The 15,974-nt window shown below is 34.0% G+C and overlaps 4 protein-coding genes across 7 annotated transcripts; 2 read left to right on the forward strand and 2 right to left on the reverse strand.

Moving 5' to 3' along the window:
- The first annotated feature begins 357 nt into the window (after positions 1 to 357).
- On the forward strand, positions 358 to 4,989 carry LOC127061472 (dual specificity protein phosphatase Mpk3). 2 transcript variants are annotated; one of them, XM_050988374.1, is made up of 5 exons: positions 358 to 2,267; positions 2,385 to 2,468; positions 2,552 to 2,737; positions 2,805 to 3,047; positions 3,118 to 4,989. In XM_050988374.1, the coding sequence occupies exons 1-5, from the start codon at positions 2,093 to 2,095 to the stop codon at positions 3,492 to 3,494; spliced, it is 1,065 nt and encodes a 354-aa protein (XP_050844331.1). In that variant the 5' UTR covers positions 358 to 2,092; the 3' UTR covers positions 3,495 to 4,989. The 2 variants fall into 2 exon arrangements, with proteins under 2 accessions (XP_050844331.1, XP_050844330.1); XM_050988373.1 differs by having other exon boundaries at positions 359 to 1,202; positions 1,287 to 2,468.
- Positions 4,990 to 6,006: 1,017 nt separating this feature from the next.
- LOC127061467 (phospholipase A-2-activating protein) lies at positions 6,007 to 9,637 on the reverse strand. Of its 2 annotated transcripts, XM_050988366.1 has the most exons (8): positions 9,538 to 9,637; positions 9,141 to 9,183; positions 8,793 to 9,002; positions 7,798 to 8,667; positions 7,405 to 7,735; positions 7,044 to 7,284; positions 6,513 to 6,931; positions 6,007 to 6,427 (listed from the first exon to the last, which is right to left on the reverse strand). In XM_050988366.1, the coding sequence occupies exons 3-8, from the start codon at positions 8,927 to 8,929 to the stop codon at positions 6,101 to 6,103; spliced, it is 2,325 nt and encodes a 774-aa protein (XP_050844323.1). In that variant the 5' UTR covers positions 8,930 to 9,002; positions 9,141 to 9,183; positions 9,538 to 9,637; the 3' UTR covers positions 6,007 to 6,100. The 2 variants fall into 2 exon arrangements, with proteins under 2 accessions (XP_050844323.1, XP_050844322.1); XM_050988365.1 differs by lacking the exon at positions 9,538 to 9,637 and having other exon boundaries at positions 9,141 to 9,286.
- A 121-nt stretch (positions 9,638 to 9,758) lies between these two features.
- Positions 9,759 to 12,852, forward strand: LOC127061474 (solute carrier family 35 member E1 homolog). The gene is made up of 3 exons (XM_050988379.1): positions 9,759 to 10,086; positions 10,437 to 10,645; positions 10,723 to 12,852. The coding sequence occupies exons 1-3, from the start codon at positions 9,759 to 9,761 to the stop codon at positions 11,236 to 11,238; spliced, it is 1,053 nt and encodes a 350-aa protein (XP_050844336.1). The 3' UTR covers positions 11,239 to 12,852.
- On the reverse strand, positions 12,305 to 15,811 carry LOC127061469 (glutamate receptor-interacting protein 1). Of its 2 annotated transcripts, none has more exons than XM_050988368.1 (5): positions 14,221 to 15,811; positions 13,582 to 14,105; positions 13,159 to 13,478; positions 12,862 to 13,008; positions 12,305 to 12,735 (listed from the first exon to the last, which is right to left on the reverse strand). In XM_050988368.1, exons 1-5 carry the CDS (start codon positions 14,738 to 14,740, stop codon positions 12,414 to 12,416), a joined length of 1,833 nt encoding a protein of 610 aa, XP_050844325.1. In that variant the 5' UTR covers positions 14,741 to 15,811; the 3' UTR covers positions 12,305 to 12,413. The 2 variants fall into 2 exon arrangements, with proteins under 2 accessions (XP_050844325.1, XP_050844324.1); XM_050988367.1 differs by having other exon boundaries at positions 12,862 to 13,086.
- Between the last annotated feature and the right edge of the window lie 163 nt (positions 15,812 to 15,974).

The following is a 15,974-nucleotide window of genomic DNA, read 5'->3' on the forward strand; positions in this document are numbered from 1 at the left end:
TCGCGAGGAAAGAAGAGCGAAGAGGGTGCAGGGAAAAGAGGAGAGTCTCACGCACGCGTGAGGGAAGACCGCGCTTAGTTCTCCGGCTATGGTCCTCCTTACGGCCCCACCGATTTCCCACGCGCCACTCTCATCGATGTCGGGTTCGGTCAGTAACGACCGTCCTCCCCTCCCCACTTCGCCCCACTCATCTACCTACGCCTTGTTAATGAAAACATCTTTTGTCAATGAACTGACGTCAGTCCGGCATCCGATTGGTCCTTTTCACAAGACCACGTGACTCTCGACCAATCATCGTACGCGCTGCTCCCCCTACGCACCGACCGCTGAGTGTAATTTGCCCATTCTCGGCGGAAGGACGCTCGAGGTAAGGTGTGGCCTTCGACGTGTGATACAACACAACGGGTTAAAGCAAGAGCGACGAAGATCTTGGAGAAACTTTGTGAGTAAGCTCTCCTTTTGGTCTTTCTATCCAACGGAACAAAAAAGAAACGGAAATCAAAAATAAGAAGAATAGAGTGTGAAAAGATAGAGAAGAGAGAGAGAGAAAGAGAGAAAGAGAGAGGCAGACAGATATATATATAGAGAGAGAGAGAGAAGGGCAAAGAAGAAAAAGGGTGGACGAAGTAAGAGCCAAAGAGGGGGAAGGAGAAAGGTGGAAATCATATCGCACGCGCGCCGAAAAACCACTACGAGGAGAAGACGACGCGACGCGAGCGATGCTGGAAGGATTCGTAAGGTGAAGCGAAGACGGCGACGATCTCGAGTCGTCGAGATACGTGATCGGTATCGAATGAGTCGGTGAGCGTCGTGAGCTCCGCTCGCTGCTGCCGCTACCGCTGCCGTTGACACGGGTCCAGCGTACGTTACGCAGCATCCCCGTTTTTCTCGTTATGTTACTCGTGATCGCCACCGCCGTCATCGCCATCGTCATCGTTTGTCGTAGTTTGTAGATCGTCTTAATTGTCCCTATTTTAATTGTCGTCGTCATTATTGTCGCCATTCGTTCTATCGTCAGTATGGTCCATTCACGAAGCTATCATCAAGTCCTATGTTGATAGACGGAGAGAGAGAAAGAGAGAGAGAAAGAGAGAGAGAGAGAGAGAGAGAGAGAGAGAGAGAGAGAGAGAGATAGAGTGAGCATAAAGAAGAAAAGAAGAGTAAAGAAGATAGGACACTAGCGAACGTATATTCGAAGAAAGGTAAAAACCAAAGAATAGTTGAATGTATTTATAGGAGGAAACAAAAGGATGAAACGTATTAAAATGATCTATGCGCCAAGATAGGATTTGACTCTTTTAAAATTGCGAAGAGCTTTTTCGGCGTTGGGAAATATCTGCGAGAGTTACCTCGGAACATGCATTTTTTGAACAAGCGTAAACATTCCACAAGCGTGTCGTTAATTGGACATGTCTTAATTTGCAAAAGGATCAATAATCGCGACGAACTGATGGTAGAGGTGGAGGCGGTGGAGGAGAAGCACACACGACATTAATGTCGCAGGAAGTGATGGGTACGCATGAGAGATCACCGAACGATGCTATGTGAACGCGATGTTGTAACGTCGTGGGCGCTGATGGAATGTCTGTGGGAAATGCGTTCTACGATATAACTTAAAGTGCCATTTCATCATATCCAATAAATATTTAATAATAAATACACATTATGTGGGCATGTGCGTAACTTCGTTTTATCGTTTATATAAATGAACATGCAATAATTAAATAATTATCTAATATTTACATTCTTCGCGATTAGTGTCAAAGATAAATATATTAAATGATACATTCAAAACACATACAAACACATTGGTTATCTGCATATATTGGCAGTTATTTGTATATATCAAAAATATAATATAAGAATACATCTGCTTGTCTATTAGTTAAATATTGGAAATATCGTTGAAGAGTTTTTATTTCATGCACACATTGTGCATGACAAACTGTGAAAGAAGAAATTGAAAAAAAAGAAATGAGCCTATAAGGATCAAAGAAGGAAAAAGAAGAAATACTAAAATGAATGTTAAACATAGATATTTATGGAAATAAAAGAATTCATTTACAACTGGAAATAAACCAACTACAACATTATGGCGGATAATCTCATAGGGCCAGATTGGCTCTTTAGAGAACTAAGATCCCAAGATGGTACAAACAGGCTCCTTATTTTAGATTGTAGAGCTCATTCAGATTTTCTGGAAGCTCATGTCAGAGGATCTGTATCTTTGGCTATACCAAGTATAATGTTAAGACGATTGGCTGCAGGTAAAGTAGATTTGATATCAACGATAAGGTGTTTAGACCTAAGAAACAGAGTAGAAGTTTTTCTGCATGGAGATAAGAGTAGTAGAGGAACATTTGTGTTGATTGGAGATTCTACAGATCCTATAGGACACCAGGGTGAGACAATTCAAGTTTTAAATCGAAGACTTAGAAGCAATGGTGGGAGTGTTGCTATACTTGTTGGTAAGTTAAGCCACCAATTATATTCATATCCTTTTTGTCATTTTATTATATATCTTTGAGTTCATACTTATTATTTCTTTCAGGTGGTTTCATAGCATTTAGAGATAAATATCCAGAATGGTGTGAATGTAGTCAGGCTAATATGGAAGGGTCATCTGGTCAAGACTCTAATGATGGAGAGTTGATGGGTCTTAGATCGCTTAGGATATCAAGTCCACCAATAAGAGCATATTCTGATTCAGATAGTGACAGTACGTGCGATTCTGTTGGTATGTATCATTTATCTCTTTTCAAATTTAGAGAAATTATTGATTATAACACTTTGATTTTATTCAGGACCTGAAGAAGATAAAGATTTTCCTGTAGAAATTTTACCTCATTTGTACCTTGGAAATGCAGCCAATAGCGAAGACAAAGAAGCATTGGCACGACATCGAATACAATACATACTCAATGTAACGCCAGATTTACCAAATGTATTTGAAAGTGCTGGCTCTATAAAATATATGCAGATACCAATAAGTGATCATTGGAGTCAGAACTTAGCCAGTTTTTTTCCACAAGCAATTCAATTTATAGGTAAGTATGTGTTTTAACTTTAAGCAAGATCATTGAAGACTGAAGTATTTCAAGATTATAAAATTTTTAGAGGAAGCACGGAGCTCAGACAAAGGAGTGCTGGTTCACTGTTTAGCTGGAGTGTCTCGGTCTGTTACGATTACTGTAGCTTATTTGATGCACAAATGCAGTCTAAGCCTAAATGATGCTTTCAATCTAGTACGTAGTAGAAAATCCAATGTTGCTCCGAATTTTCATTTTATGGAACAACTGCTTAGTTTTGAAAGAGAATTAAGAGATAGAGGAGATAGAAACAAAGGAAATGATCAAAGATGTATTGGTGCCTGCTTACCTGGTAGCACTTGTAATTGTCCTGCACCGAGCTTTTTAAATCCTGTTGATTTGGGTCTTAGTCCAGATTCAGGGATAGAATTTGATAGGTGGGCAACTAGTACACCAGCTGAATGAGACAGGCCTGGAGGGACCCAATACAAATTTTAGGTCCCTCCTTGCAAATTATTTATCATGTTAAAAAGGTCCTGATTGAAGGGTATAGGGAAACAAAGTATAAGTTCTAGTATGACAAAATAAGAATTAGAATCTTTAGTATATCTTTATAAATGGTTAAGGAGCATAAATGGAAAAGAAGAAAGAAAGAAATATATTATTGTCTCTGTTTTTCTTGCAGAGATATTATCTCTATATTTGTCATCTAGCCGTCTTTATTAATACCGTTTTTTACAATTTTAAAGCCTTCCTATCTATTTCTTTTTTTTTTAATTCATTGAATACAGTGAGTGCTGGACACAAAATGTCTTCTATAATAATAAAATTGATCTTATTCTTCATAAAATTGATTTAAAATAGATCAAAGATAGATCAAATTGCTGCAATTGTAACAGTTATACTATGTATAAAAAATAGATATGACTGTCTCCATGGTATATATAAAATAAACTTAGAAAAACGTTTCCCCAGATTGTTATGAGCAGCATTGGATATTGAAAGTATTTTATAACAGAAATCTGTAGTTTTCTATCGCGTAATCGCATTTCGTATAAGTGTGATTGTATGTTTTTAAATCATGCTTCCAAAATAGAAACGTAGTATATGTCATCTATTGAAACTTATATTATGTTGCCACTGATGTTAGGATAATTTTCTATTTACAGTTTTCCTTCATAATTAGGGTCTATATTTTAATATTTTTACCCTAAACCCTTCAATAATGTGGCTGTGTTTATTTTATCATAGATAATGTTTTTAGCTATGAAATATTCTTTAATGAACAAATTGCAATAGATCAATCACAATCTGTAGTTAAAATAAACATCACTGTTTAATGTACTAAGTTGGAGGTACAAAATTGAAATTGATGGTCTTGTACTCAACTGTTAAGCTGTGTAAAGTAATATGATACTCAAATGTAATTTTTTATGTAGTTTTTCAATACACTGAAGTGACTTACCTTACAAAGGGTATTTTTAATGCGTTCTGGTTTGAAAGATGCAAAAGGATTTGTGCATATTACCTGAAGTCTTATGTCAGGCATATCTGCCTTAAGCGAGATGTTTAGGGATCATCTTATAGCGATTCAATTTATAATAGACACGAAAAATATAAAAAAAATGATTTTTAAAATATTGCAAATATCAGCACAAGAGCATAATCGATATTATTAATTGTATTTGATATTGCTGATAAAAAGTAGTAAAAGACAATGGTTCCTGCAAATCACGTTACTACAGAATGCAGAATAATGTTGGTCCTTCAAATTTTTTATGAAGGTTTTCTAAGCAACTATCTTGCTCTTATGCATCAATATTAAGACCAGAATGCAGCTATTTATATGCTATAAGCAATCCGTATACTGAATTGGAGTCTTAATTGTATGAAACGGCAATGTTTCCATTATCTTTCAGATCTCAAATATATATTAAAAGTTATTTTTATAAAAAAAAAAGAGTTACATTCACATTCCCATTACGAGCCAAAATGGCCTGATACACTGTGTAACTATCTTTCGTACGTTATATGTACTGTTCATCAAGCGTAATAGAAATTAATAAATGTATACTGTGAATGTTATTTTTCATATAATTAACTGCAAAGATATAATAACTATTTCTTAACTATTGCAAGAGTAAATTGATATACAACTAAGAAAATATATATTTGACGTTAATGTAATAATAATATTCTACTATCACACTGTTGTCTGTTGTATGTTTAAAGGACAAATGTCCAAAAAAATTTAATCAAATATTACGTATATTACATAAATTATTTTATATTCATCGTTGTATATATTTTGACTAATTTCATTAGAAATACAATCTATCTTATCCGAGGCAAATAAAGGACTGTCATTTTAGTAAATTAATTTTTCTTGTTTTAAATGACATATAATGTAACTTTACAATATAATAAAATTAAATGGATCGTTCAAATAATATCAATAAATCACTACTGATTATTCATATTCATCATAAACAGTTAAACGAATGCTGTTTAATTAAGTAAATTAATACTTAATGAATAAATTAAACGTACTATTTCATTTAAAAATTTTCACATTTGTATAAATATAAGCATAATTGTATATTATGAGTTATTATTTACCATCAGTCTACTATAAATTGTTTATGTTACGTACAAACTTGATTGATATGATACATTATTTGTAACCATATATATCAGTTTATAAATAGTATCAAATATTATTTGAGCATCTTTACGAGACCATATATTTAAATTCATTTATGAAAACACACACACACATATATATATATATATATGTATATGTATATATGTATTAAAAAATTATATGTAAAAAGTTCTATTTCATTTAATAGAAAAAGTTACATATATTTTATGTATAATGCTGTTTCTTATTTGTAGCATTCAATTATAAACAATTTCAAGAACAATTTAATAAACGCTTTTATATTATTTTGAAACATAAAAAATATGCTAAAAGTTATAAGTTTTAAGACTCTATTTATTTTTTGCAGTATGTATATGAACAATCTTGTAAATCGTTACCTGTATGGGGGAAATTATTAGTCAAAGATTTAAGTGATTAAATCTATAATTTGTTTTGAACAGTTTGCTACTTTGTTTTGCATATTGACATCATGTGCATTTTCAGACATAGTTTTGAGTACGCCAAGTATGTTTTCTGACTGACGTACAGCTTCAATTAATTCATTACGCTCATCTGGATTCAGTGTTGCAGCCAAAAGAGTTCCTAGTCCAACAAGGGCTCTAAATACAGCTTCAGGTTCGTTAAAACGAGGAAGTATCATAAACATTGCATTTAAAATTCTTGTCTTACCGGATGTATCATTACATTTATTAAGCGCTACTATCAAATTTAACATATAAGTTGATATTGCAATCTGAAATAATTGCAAGCAATATTTTTATTCATATTCTTTTATACATCTTTTTTATTACAAATATTACCATATTTTATTCACATACCTGATTGTGTTTATTTCCGAGAGAATTTAAATTGCATACTGCTTTTAATATATCATCTTTGTAGGAGAGACAAAAATTTTCCCCCTTTTCATGATAGAATAAATTTGCTAGCAATCTAAATGTAAGCATTTGATTTGAGGCTAATGCACCAGGTTTAATATGTTTGTCTATCATTTTTAACATATCTGGTGTACTTATTTGCTCATTTATATCTTTATGGAGTACTGCAAGACGTGCTATATCAAGAGCTGGAAATACTAGGTTTTCAGGCCAATTTAAAATTTGTTTTAGTATATCAATAGCATCAGCTATATGTTCTCCATGTATTTTATTTTCTATCAAATGTTTTATTATTTCCAATTTTGCTTCAGACATTTTAAAAGTACATTCTTGTTTTGCATTTAATTCACTTAATTTATCTAAAATAAAAATATTTTATATATATTATATCATGCAAATTATAAATTGTTGATATTTATAATACTATTTTTTTTTTTATATATACTAAATGAAGGAAGGAATTTGTCTTACCTATTATAGCAAGTAAATTTGCTTGCTCTAATTTTAAATATTTCATATGAGGTATATATGAAGGAGATACGGAAGAAAGAGTTGAATAATTCTGATTACTTCTAGAGGAAAATTCGGATGGACTATCAGTCATGTTAGGTCCAGGAATATACCTGCTTCCTCCCGTAAATGGATCTGTATATTGAATACTATCGTTTAAGGTAGAAGCTTGTTGAGAATTCTTAATTATGAAGTTTGCAACCTAAATATATAAACATAAACAGATGTAATATTAATTAAAAGATTGTCTATAAGAATAACTATTGGATACATATTTATTATTGAAATATGTTTATAATTGAAATTTTTTTGCAATTTATACCTGATCTAAGAACAACTGACTAAGATCATTATCATGAAGGAATTTTTGTGCAACAACCCAAGGGTCCTGACCATTGTTATATGGCAATTTTAAAGGTGGAACACCATCTTGTATGTCTACTGAGAAAACATAATCATATTCTATGCCATTGTAAAGTTGTTTGCCAGATGTAGCAGTACTACCACCAGATGCTCCCACTACATTTCCAATTAATATCCATCTTTGTTCATTTTGTGACCAACTATATGCTACAACATTATTCCCATCAGATATCATTTTTGTTTGACCTTCTTTCTGACCAGGTTGTTGTAATGCTTTTGCATCAGGTAAACTATAACACAGGAAATATTATGATTTTATACTTAAAATTACAACATATTTTTATATACTTACTCCTTAATTTTTAAGCCTCCTAATTCTTGCTGATTATTAATTATTGTTTTTGCAACTTCTTCTTCAAATTGTTGTAATTTGTCAAGTGAAGCATATCTTTCTGGAATTGGTGAAAATATTCTGATAATGCTATCTGAACTACCAGCGACTATATCACCATTTGGTAATAGATCTATACACCATACTGATTGTGTAGGTAAAGTAATAATTTGATCTATTTCACCATTTAGCCATATTCTGATAGTACGATCTTCACCAGAAGTAAAAACATAAGTGCCATTCATTAAAGCTGTTATACTATAGATATAGTTTTCATGTCCACAATAATTTCCTAAACAGGTTCCAGAAGTACTATTCCAATGACGTACTGTAGCATCATTAGAACATGATAAGAATTCATTTTCTTTTATAGGTACAATGCCACGTACACAATCACTATGACCAGATAGTTTAAATCTTATAGAACCATTCTTTTGCCATACTATAATCAATTTATCTGCAGATCCAGTTACTATATTACCATCTATTAAGTCTGTGACACACCATACTGCTGCGGTATGGCCTGTTAAAGTTACTAAAGGTTTCGTTAAATCATTAGTATTCCATAATTTGGCCGTCATATCCCAAGAACTTGAAAGAAAGGTATTTTCTAGTTTTCCAGTTTTTAAATTAGATACTGTATTCTGATGAGCTTTTATAATATGGAATGGTTCTATCTGATCTTGTTCATACACACATATAGTGTTGTCATTGCTTCCAGTTATAATTAAACCTTTAGGATTTTGCTCGGATGGATTTATAATGCAGACAGAACTGACGAAATTAGTATGTCCCTTCAATATTGCTGTCTCAATGTAGTCTTTCCCATTCCTAAAATTATTTTCAATGTATATAATCTGTTTTCCGATAACTATGTAGAAAAATATTTTTTTATAATTTTATCATAGTAATGTGTACAATGACAAGCAAAGTTTAAGAAAATAGAGGTTAAATACCCGCTTGGTTTCCATACGCGCGCTGTTTTGTCTCGGGATGTCGAAACGATGGACCCATTTGCGAAAGTTGCTATTGCTCTCACATCCGATGTATGTCCAAAAAGTACACTACTTAATTTATATGGTGGTTTAGCCATGGTAACAACACATAAGAAAAATCACAGATCATACGACTCGCATACGAGTATGCATATACATACACGAATCTTCCTACAAACATTGAATATTCAGAATCTTGTTTCAGTCACTTTATCACGCAATTGTATTATTTTAAATTTGTAATCAAATGTAAAGTATACATACATAATAAAATTTTTAAATAAATATATCAATTTATAAAAATCTTACCTAAAAAGAGAAAGAGAGAAACAATATTCGAGACTTGACTTAGCTAAAAACATAACAAATTAGAAAAATATATTATTTTATCTTACAACCAATCATAAGCGTATTCTTTAATTGTTTGTAAAGACGAATGTAGATATACGATATAATTCTCAGAGTTGTTATACAATTATTTTGTTTCCAATTATTTTGAAATAATACATTATGTGAAATATTAGGAAATTTAAAGTATGTTGGAATATGTTTAGCCATGTATATTTTATGGACAAATTGGTGCAAAATTTTGATTAGGAGATACGAAGATCAAAGGTGAAAAATATGAAGCAACATAAGTGAATACAGAAAGACAATGTCAAAATGGCAGAAATACATTTATATGTCTTTATACATAGAAATATACCAAACGTGTTTGTGTAATTAAACTATTTGGACGGTTAGCAAGTAATCATGTAACTAGCGCCACACAGTACGCATCGAATCTAGCTGGTTACTGCTTTTACCAGGGACTAGCAGTGACCTTAGCAATAAGATGTTACGCATCGTTTGAGCTCATTGAGTTTGTGCGCGCGAGTATGTATTGCGTGAGGCGAGAGTAACTGTTAACCGTTTCCGTTTTACATCATGGACGACAAACGAAATAGTCGCGAAGTGATAACTATTCTTTTCTTGTGTCTGCTATGGTATGCAGTATCCAGCAGCAGCAATGTCGTTGGCAAGATGGTACTTTCAGATTTTCCATATCCTCTTACGGTAACAATGGTACAGTTAACCTCAATCACAGTATACTCCGGCCCATTTTTCAATTTATGGGGTGTACGCAAGTCTCCTTCCAATATTTCTTGGGGTTATTACTTGCGTCTTATCGTGCCCTTAGCACTTGGCAAATTTCTTGCTAACGTGTTTAGCCACGTCAGCATTTGGAAAGTTCCCGTGTCGTATGCTCACACTGGTATGTAGTAATCTCGACGCGCCTATTTTATGGCGCGTAGTTTAAAAATAAATTCTCTCATCGTGAACATTTACAAATAATGATTTTTTTCTTGCTATATACTGTTGATTAAATATATGACTTTGATTTTTATGCTCAAATATATTTGAATTTTTTTAAGTTGTATCTTAGTATTAATTAGAAGAACATTTTTCTCTAAAGTTGATCTATTGTTTTTAATATATATTTTATATAGTTTTAATAGAATTAATATCTTATTCTCAATATACCAGAAAAATTTAATTAAATTTTATTATTTTTTTTTATATCTATTAGTATTATACATTAATGAAAATCTGGCTCTTTCCCAGTGAAGGCTACAATGCCACTCTTCACAGTGATTTTGTCAAGAATAATTTTACGAGAAAAGCAAACCTGGAGAGTTTATCTTAGTCTCGTACCTATTGTGGGAGGTGTAGCCATTGCAACTTTAACAGAACTTAGTTTCAACATGATTGGTCTAATAAGTGCTTTAGCATCTACTATGGCATTTTCCTTACAGAATATATATTCAAAAAAGGTGCATATATTTGATGATATATATTTTTTTCTATATATTATAGTCTTCATATAAAAACAAATATTTTTCGTTCCTAGGTGCTGCATGACACAGGAGTTCATCATTTAAGACTTCTACTTATATTAGGACGTTTAGCTTTGTTTATGTTCCTACCAATTTGGATATTCTATGACTTGAGAAATTTAGTACATGATCCTACTACAAAAACATCAGTAAATATCTCGTATAACATATTAGGATTATTATTTTTGGATGGTATACTAAATTGGTTGCAAAATATTATAGCTTTTTCTGTGCTTTCAATAGTAACACCATTGACGTACGCAGTAGCAAGTGCTAGTAAACGTATATTTGTAATTGGGGTAACTTTATTTGTATTAGGTAATCCTGTAACATGGGTAAATGTATTTGGTATGGCTATGGCCATTTTAGGAGTGTTGTATTATAATAAAGCCAAATATGATCAGCGTCAAGAAAAGCAAAGAGATAATAGTATACTTCCAAAATATTATAATATGAATCGCAATGGTAATAGCAATTCTTTTGTAGCTAATGGATGGGCCAATAAGAGAAATCAACTATTTGCAGTCTAGTCTGTGTTCGAAAATATGAATTATATATCTTTTAGAGAATATTGATTTACTTATGACAATGTAAGTAGATTGGATATGTTTAAAAACTTTCAAATGATTTTATAAAAGATTATTCAAGATAATGTATAATCTCTGCATTCAGTGAAATGATCCAAGTGATTAACATATGATGATAAAGTATGTTTACATATTTCAATTATTTGTCTTGCACAAAGAGAACTGTAAAGGCCTAAAGCATCGCACAGCGAAAAGCAGAAGAGTTAATTTTTCTTAGCTGTTTCATACGTTCGTATTGGAAAGAGCAGTATTGTACCATAAACAATCTTCGAACCTATGATGTATTGATTAACTATTACGAGTTGAATATATTAACATTTTTTTTTATTACTCTTAAGTGGTCATTTTTTATAGTCACAGTAGCGGTCGCTGCTTTGCGTTTTCTGCTAGTGTATTTAGACCTTCATATTTCTCCTTCATTTCGAGCGATACTCTGTAGAACTCGTAGATAATTTTGATATAATCCATTTCTTGATTCCATAAATTTCTTTTAAAATTAAACCTGCTGGTAAGGTAGGATTATATAATTTCAGATGCACATGGATCTTTTTAAAATAGCTGATTGCTGGTACAATTAGCAACGATTATTTAAATATTACAAGTTAATTATGCAACTAATAAATTCACGCTTGCGATAAAAATGAGTTACTGTATCTAATTTAAGGCTAAGAGTATTGGCCATTAACCAGTTTCCTAGCTTGTAATGCATTGATTACGAGCGTGCTATTTTTAATAAGTAATGCACGATTTTGCATTTCTTAAAATATTATCCTGTTACAATGTAACGTTGACTGTTTGTAGATATGCGTAATGACTATAAATGTACAGGTACATTGTTTTGAATGTTAGATTAATTTATAATAATGTATCTCTTAATTTTTGCACTTGTATAAAGATTTGTTCGTTTACATACTTCCAGAAAAGATATTGTACAGTTGGTGTGTTATGAATCAGCGCGAAGTATGTATGTGTGAAAAATTGTATGCAGGAAAGGTTGTTCTAGCTAAAAGCAATCTATAGTACATTTATTTTTATAAATAAACACATGCGTACAAAAATATACCAGAGGCATTAGTATCGCAGCAGCATCATTCATATAAAATATACTACATTACGCCCTACAAAGTTTTTACGATATCCTGAGGTGATAGTGGCCTAGCCACAGTCAAATCTAAACGTGGACCAGCAGCGGCGATTAGGGGTACGGCCAAACAACAGTCGCAGTCTTCTGTATTTGCTTCGTTAACACGTAGAATTCTGTCGTAAGGTCGCAAAACTCCATCGCAAGGTCCACCAGGTCTCAAACGATTTATATATACGCCACGTTCGTAAAGTCCATCGGAGACAGAAAATCCGAAATCTTCGTAAACTGGATCCTTGTGCAGTGATACGTGTATTATTTGTTGAGGTCTATTGTCTGATACACCGTGTTCTTGAGAGCTAAAATTTGTTAAATTGTTTTATCTTATTCATATTTATGTTAAATATTTTATATAGGTATTTAAAAAATATCTGTATTTTTTTTTATTAATAATAATTCAGTAATTCTTCGATGCATTTTAATACTTTTGATAAGGTGGTGTCGGAGGATCTAATTGTCCACTGTCCACAGAAACCGCATCCCATAGTCTTAATATTTCCGGACCTGCTCCACTACTCTCTCCTAATTCTCCCCAAGAATCCACTGCGCTATCAACGCTGGGCAAACTTTCTCTGGCAGAACGTAAGATAGTTGAAGGATATTGAGTGGGTACTGTATCACTTCCTATACTTGATTCCTTACAATAATCTCTATACAATATAGAATTTGAATAATATTTTTTAATCATCTTATCACCAATGTGTCAAGATTGTAAGATTTACCTTGTTTCTGAAAGTGGGTCGGACTTTCTTACAGTTAGAGCAACGACAGAACTTCCTGGTCGGTGAAGTAATTGCGCGGCTTGTCTGAGGTCACCGGCATCTAATTTTTGATTGTCGATAGCTAATATGCGATCTCCCGATGCTAAACTACCTGTTCTATATGCGAGAGAACCTTTGCGAACTTCGGTTATAACTAAATCTTCGTTTACGGTAAGTCCTAGATCAGGATGCCCACCTAGAGGTCTTGCAACTCTTACAGTAAAAACACCAGAGTTAGGTACAACCGGACCACCCACCTTGTACTCCGTAACAAGTTCGATCTGTTAATGAACATTTTATTGTATAACATTTATCATATAACTGAAAATGAAATGCCTCGAACAAATTATTCGTATTTCTAAATTTCACTTATGAGATCATTACCATTTGTGAATTCTCTAAAATATCAGCCACATCTGTAGGTTTTAAGTCGCGCAATATAGTACGATTAATAGCGATCGCTCGATCACCGGGTAACAGAACACCGCTTTGTTCGGCCGGACCACCAGCTTCCAAAAAGTTTATCACATAATTTATACGATCTTCTGTTTGTTTCAAAGCGAGACCAAAACCCCTATGATCGGGTCGAAGTATCACCGTCAAACTTTCCTTCGTTTGCAAAGTTTGATTCGAGCTTTGTTGTACTTGAGGTTGCGCTCTTCTTTTAACCGTTCTCGCTGACGTACTTTGTAGTCTTGGTAGAATCTGTAACTTCGCTATACGACAATTCTCCGAAGTATTTCTCAATAATTTAGCTGCAGCGACCGCATCTTGTACCAGTGTATCATCCACCGCTAAAAGTTTGTCTCCAGGCTGTAACGCGCCGCAACGATCTGCGGTACTTGCTGGCCGAAGACTTTCGATATAAACACCGTTAGGTGTTTCTCTTACGGTTAAACCTAGTTCTCCTGGAATTGTAACATTAAAGTTCACAAGAAGAAAAATTGTTATAGACATTTCAGACAGCAAGGAAGTTACATTTGAAGAAACAAACAATAGAAAGAATAGATCGAAAGCCCGTACCTGAAAGTCCACGTTCGAGTTGGACCAAGAGTGGGCCGGACGTAGCTGCTCGAGCTTCGTCCATATTCGCGACATCGTACTCGATAGTTAAAGAAGCTACAGGTGAATCTGAACTTCTTCTAAGTGCTCTTTGAGCTTCGGCTAAAGTTAAACCGCTCAACTCGGTATCATCGACCGCAAGTAATCTGTCACCAGGTCTAACTCTTCCTTCTTTTGCAGCTGGACCATCGGCTTTTATTCCCGTCACAACCAGAGCTCTGGAAACTCCACCGCGAAGAGTGACACCGAGGCTACCACCCTCGCGTTCTACTCTGACTTGTGCGACTTTAGAAGATACGCTTGACGGTGACGATATATTGCCTTCCTGTTCGTCGAGGAGCAAAAAACTCGGGGGATGAAAGAGAAGTGGGGGAACTTCCTCTGCCCTACCGGAATCCGAACTTGCCGACGTGGCCACGCTGCCAGGCCTGGCTCGACTTTTGTGCGACCGCATCGTCGCTAATCTTAAGGAACTAAACATCCTCTACGTTGTTTTCTACTTTTGTCAAACTTTAACGACTTCAACAGATTTTATCAACGCATGCACGGGCTTATGCAGCGAATCGAAATGATTTGCGTTACACGGCATCAAACAAAATTTGTAATGAAAATTTATACATCGGGTTACACACAGATGTTCATTATACGAAGTATATATTATAATATCGTCTTACACTTTCCAGATTGCGAAATCAGAAGTACCAAATTTAATAAACACTAACGTCACATGTATATCTCGATAACTTTTTCGTTTATCTTCGTTAACGTGTTTCCACGATATCTTTCTTCGGTGTTTGGTTGTTTTCATCTACGAAATGGCGTCGTTTTTATCGAAAATATATCTTGATGCGCGAGAACACGAAATGAATTTTCTCGATAACAACATGATTCGTAATATCTTCAAGCAAATACATTCTGATTATTGATTCACGCACGGTAAGTGCAGAATTCGTATCGCAAAACACTTGAAATCTTTATTATGAACGAAAACGAAGGGAAACGGAAAAAAACAGAAAAGGCTCTAATCGAAGGCACTCACGTAGCGGGCAAAATTTGAAAACAATAATACGTTCGGTCCGTCTCATGAGGTAAATGATCTGTCTCTTTCTCTCTCTCTCTCTCTCTCTCTTTCTCTCTCTCTCTCTATCAGTGAATTATTTGTTAGGAACTGCAGTGCTCCTTCCGAACGAAACTCGTTAGAATCAAGCAGAGGACTGTAACAACTCGCGATGGATCTCGAAAATAGCTCTCCTCGATGTAGGGCCGCATCGCGGGAGTAAATGCTAAATTCTATTTATATCGCAGCAACGAGATCGTCTTTGGGAGTATCTTTGAACGTGCGACTGATGCGAAGAACTGCGGCCCTGTATTTGCCTGGCCATGCTACGTTTCTTCGACCGTTGAACGAGATTGCACTTATGGTTGAACCTACACGTTCAATGCTTTTAAGTATCCTAAGACCTGATATGGTTGATTCGCTTGTAGAACGTATTTGCTCATCCTCTTTTAATACTTCTGTTTGTGGTTATCGATTCTCTTGCTTTACCTTTCATTTTCTTTACTTTCAAACTCCTCATGTTGGAGCTCTTGACTATCCTGTATTTTCTCTATTCATATTATCCAACTCATTTTACCCTCGTTGTGTTGTCATCTATTTTTCTAAAATTGTAAAACACATTACTAAATACTTCTTTTCATCGAATCTAAAGCGAAAT

Source organism: Vespula vulgaris, chromosome 2 (genome assembly GCF_905475345.1).
Source record: "Vespula vulgaris chromosome 2, iyVesVulg1.1, whole genome shotgun sequence".
Taxonomy (NCBI): domain Eukaryota; kingdom Metazoa; phylum Arthropoda; class Insecta; order Hymenoptera; family Vespidae; genus Vespula; species Vespula vulgaris.

Excerpts from the sequence above, each read along its gene's own strand:
- LOC127061467 (XM_050988366.1), bottom strand. The coding sequence starts at position 8,929 with ATGGCTAAACCACCATATAAATTAAGTAGTGTACTTTTTGGACATACA. Across the intron at positions 7,285-7,404 it reads GTCAGTTGTTCTTAGATCAG|GTTGCAAACTTCATAATTAA; the intron begins GTATAAATTGCA and ends TTATATATTTAG. Across the intron at positions 6,428-6,512 it reads TCGGAAATAAACACAATCAG|ATTGCAATATCAACTTATAT; the intron begins GTATGTGAATAA and ends CAATTATTTCAG.
- LOC127061472 (XM_050988373.1), top strand. The coding sequence starts at position 2,093 with ATGGCGGATAATCTCATAGGGCCAGATTGGCTCTTTAGAGAACTAAGA. Across the intron at positions 2,469-2,551 it reads GAGTGTTGCTATACTTGTTG|GTGGTTTCATAGCATTTAGA; the intron begins GTAAGTTAAGCC and ends TATTTCTTTCAG. Across the intron at positions 3,048-3,117 it reads ACAAGCAATTCAATTTATAG|AGGAAGCACGGAGCTCAGAC; the intron begins GTAAGTATGTGT and ends TAAAATTTTTAG.
- LOC127061469 (XM_050988367.1), bottom strand. The coding sequence starts at position 14,740 with ATGTTTAGTTCCTTAAGATTAGCGACGATGCGGTCGCACAAAAGTCGA. Across the intron at positions 14,106-14,220 it reads ACTCGAACGTGGACTTTCAG|GAGAACTAGGTTTAACCGTA; the intron begins GTACGGGCTTTC and ends TTACAATTCCAG. Across the intron at positions 12,736-12,861 it reads CCGACACCACCTTATCAAAA|CTCTCAAGAACACGGTGTAT; the intron begins GTATTAAAATGC and ends AACAAATTTTAG.
- LOC127061474 (XM_050988379.1), top strand. The coding sequence starts at position 9,759 with ATGGACGACAAACGAAATAGTCGCGAAGTGATAACTATTCTTTTCTTG. Across the intron at positions 10,087-10,436 it reads CGTGTCGTATGCTCACACTG|TGAAGGCTACAATGCCACTC; the intron begins GTATGTAGTAAT and ends GCTCTTTCCCAG. Across the intron at positions 10,646-10,722 it reads AGAATATATATTCAAAAAAG|GTGCTGCATGACACAGGAGT; the intron begins GTGCATATATTT and ends TTTCGTTCCTAG.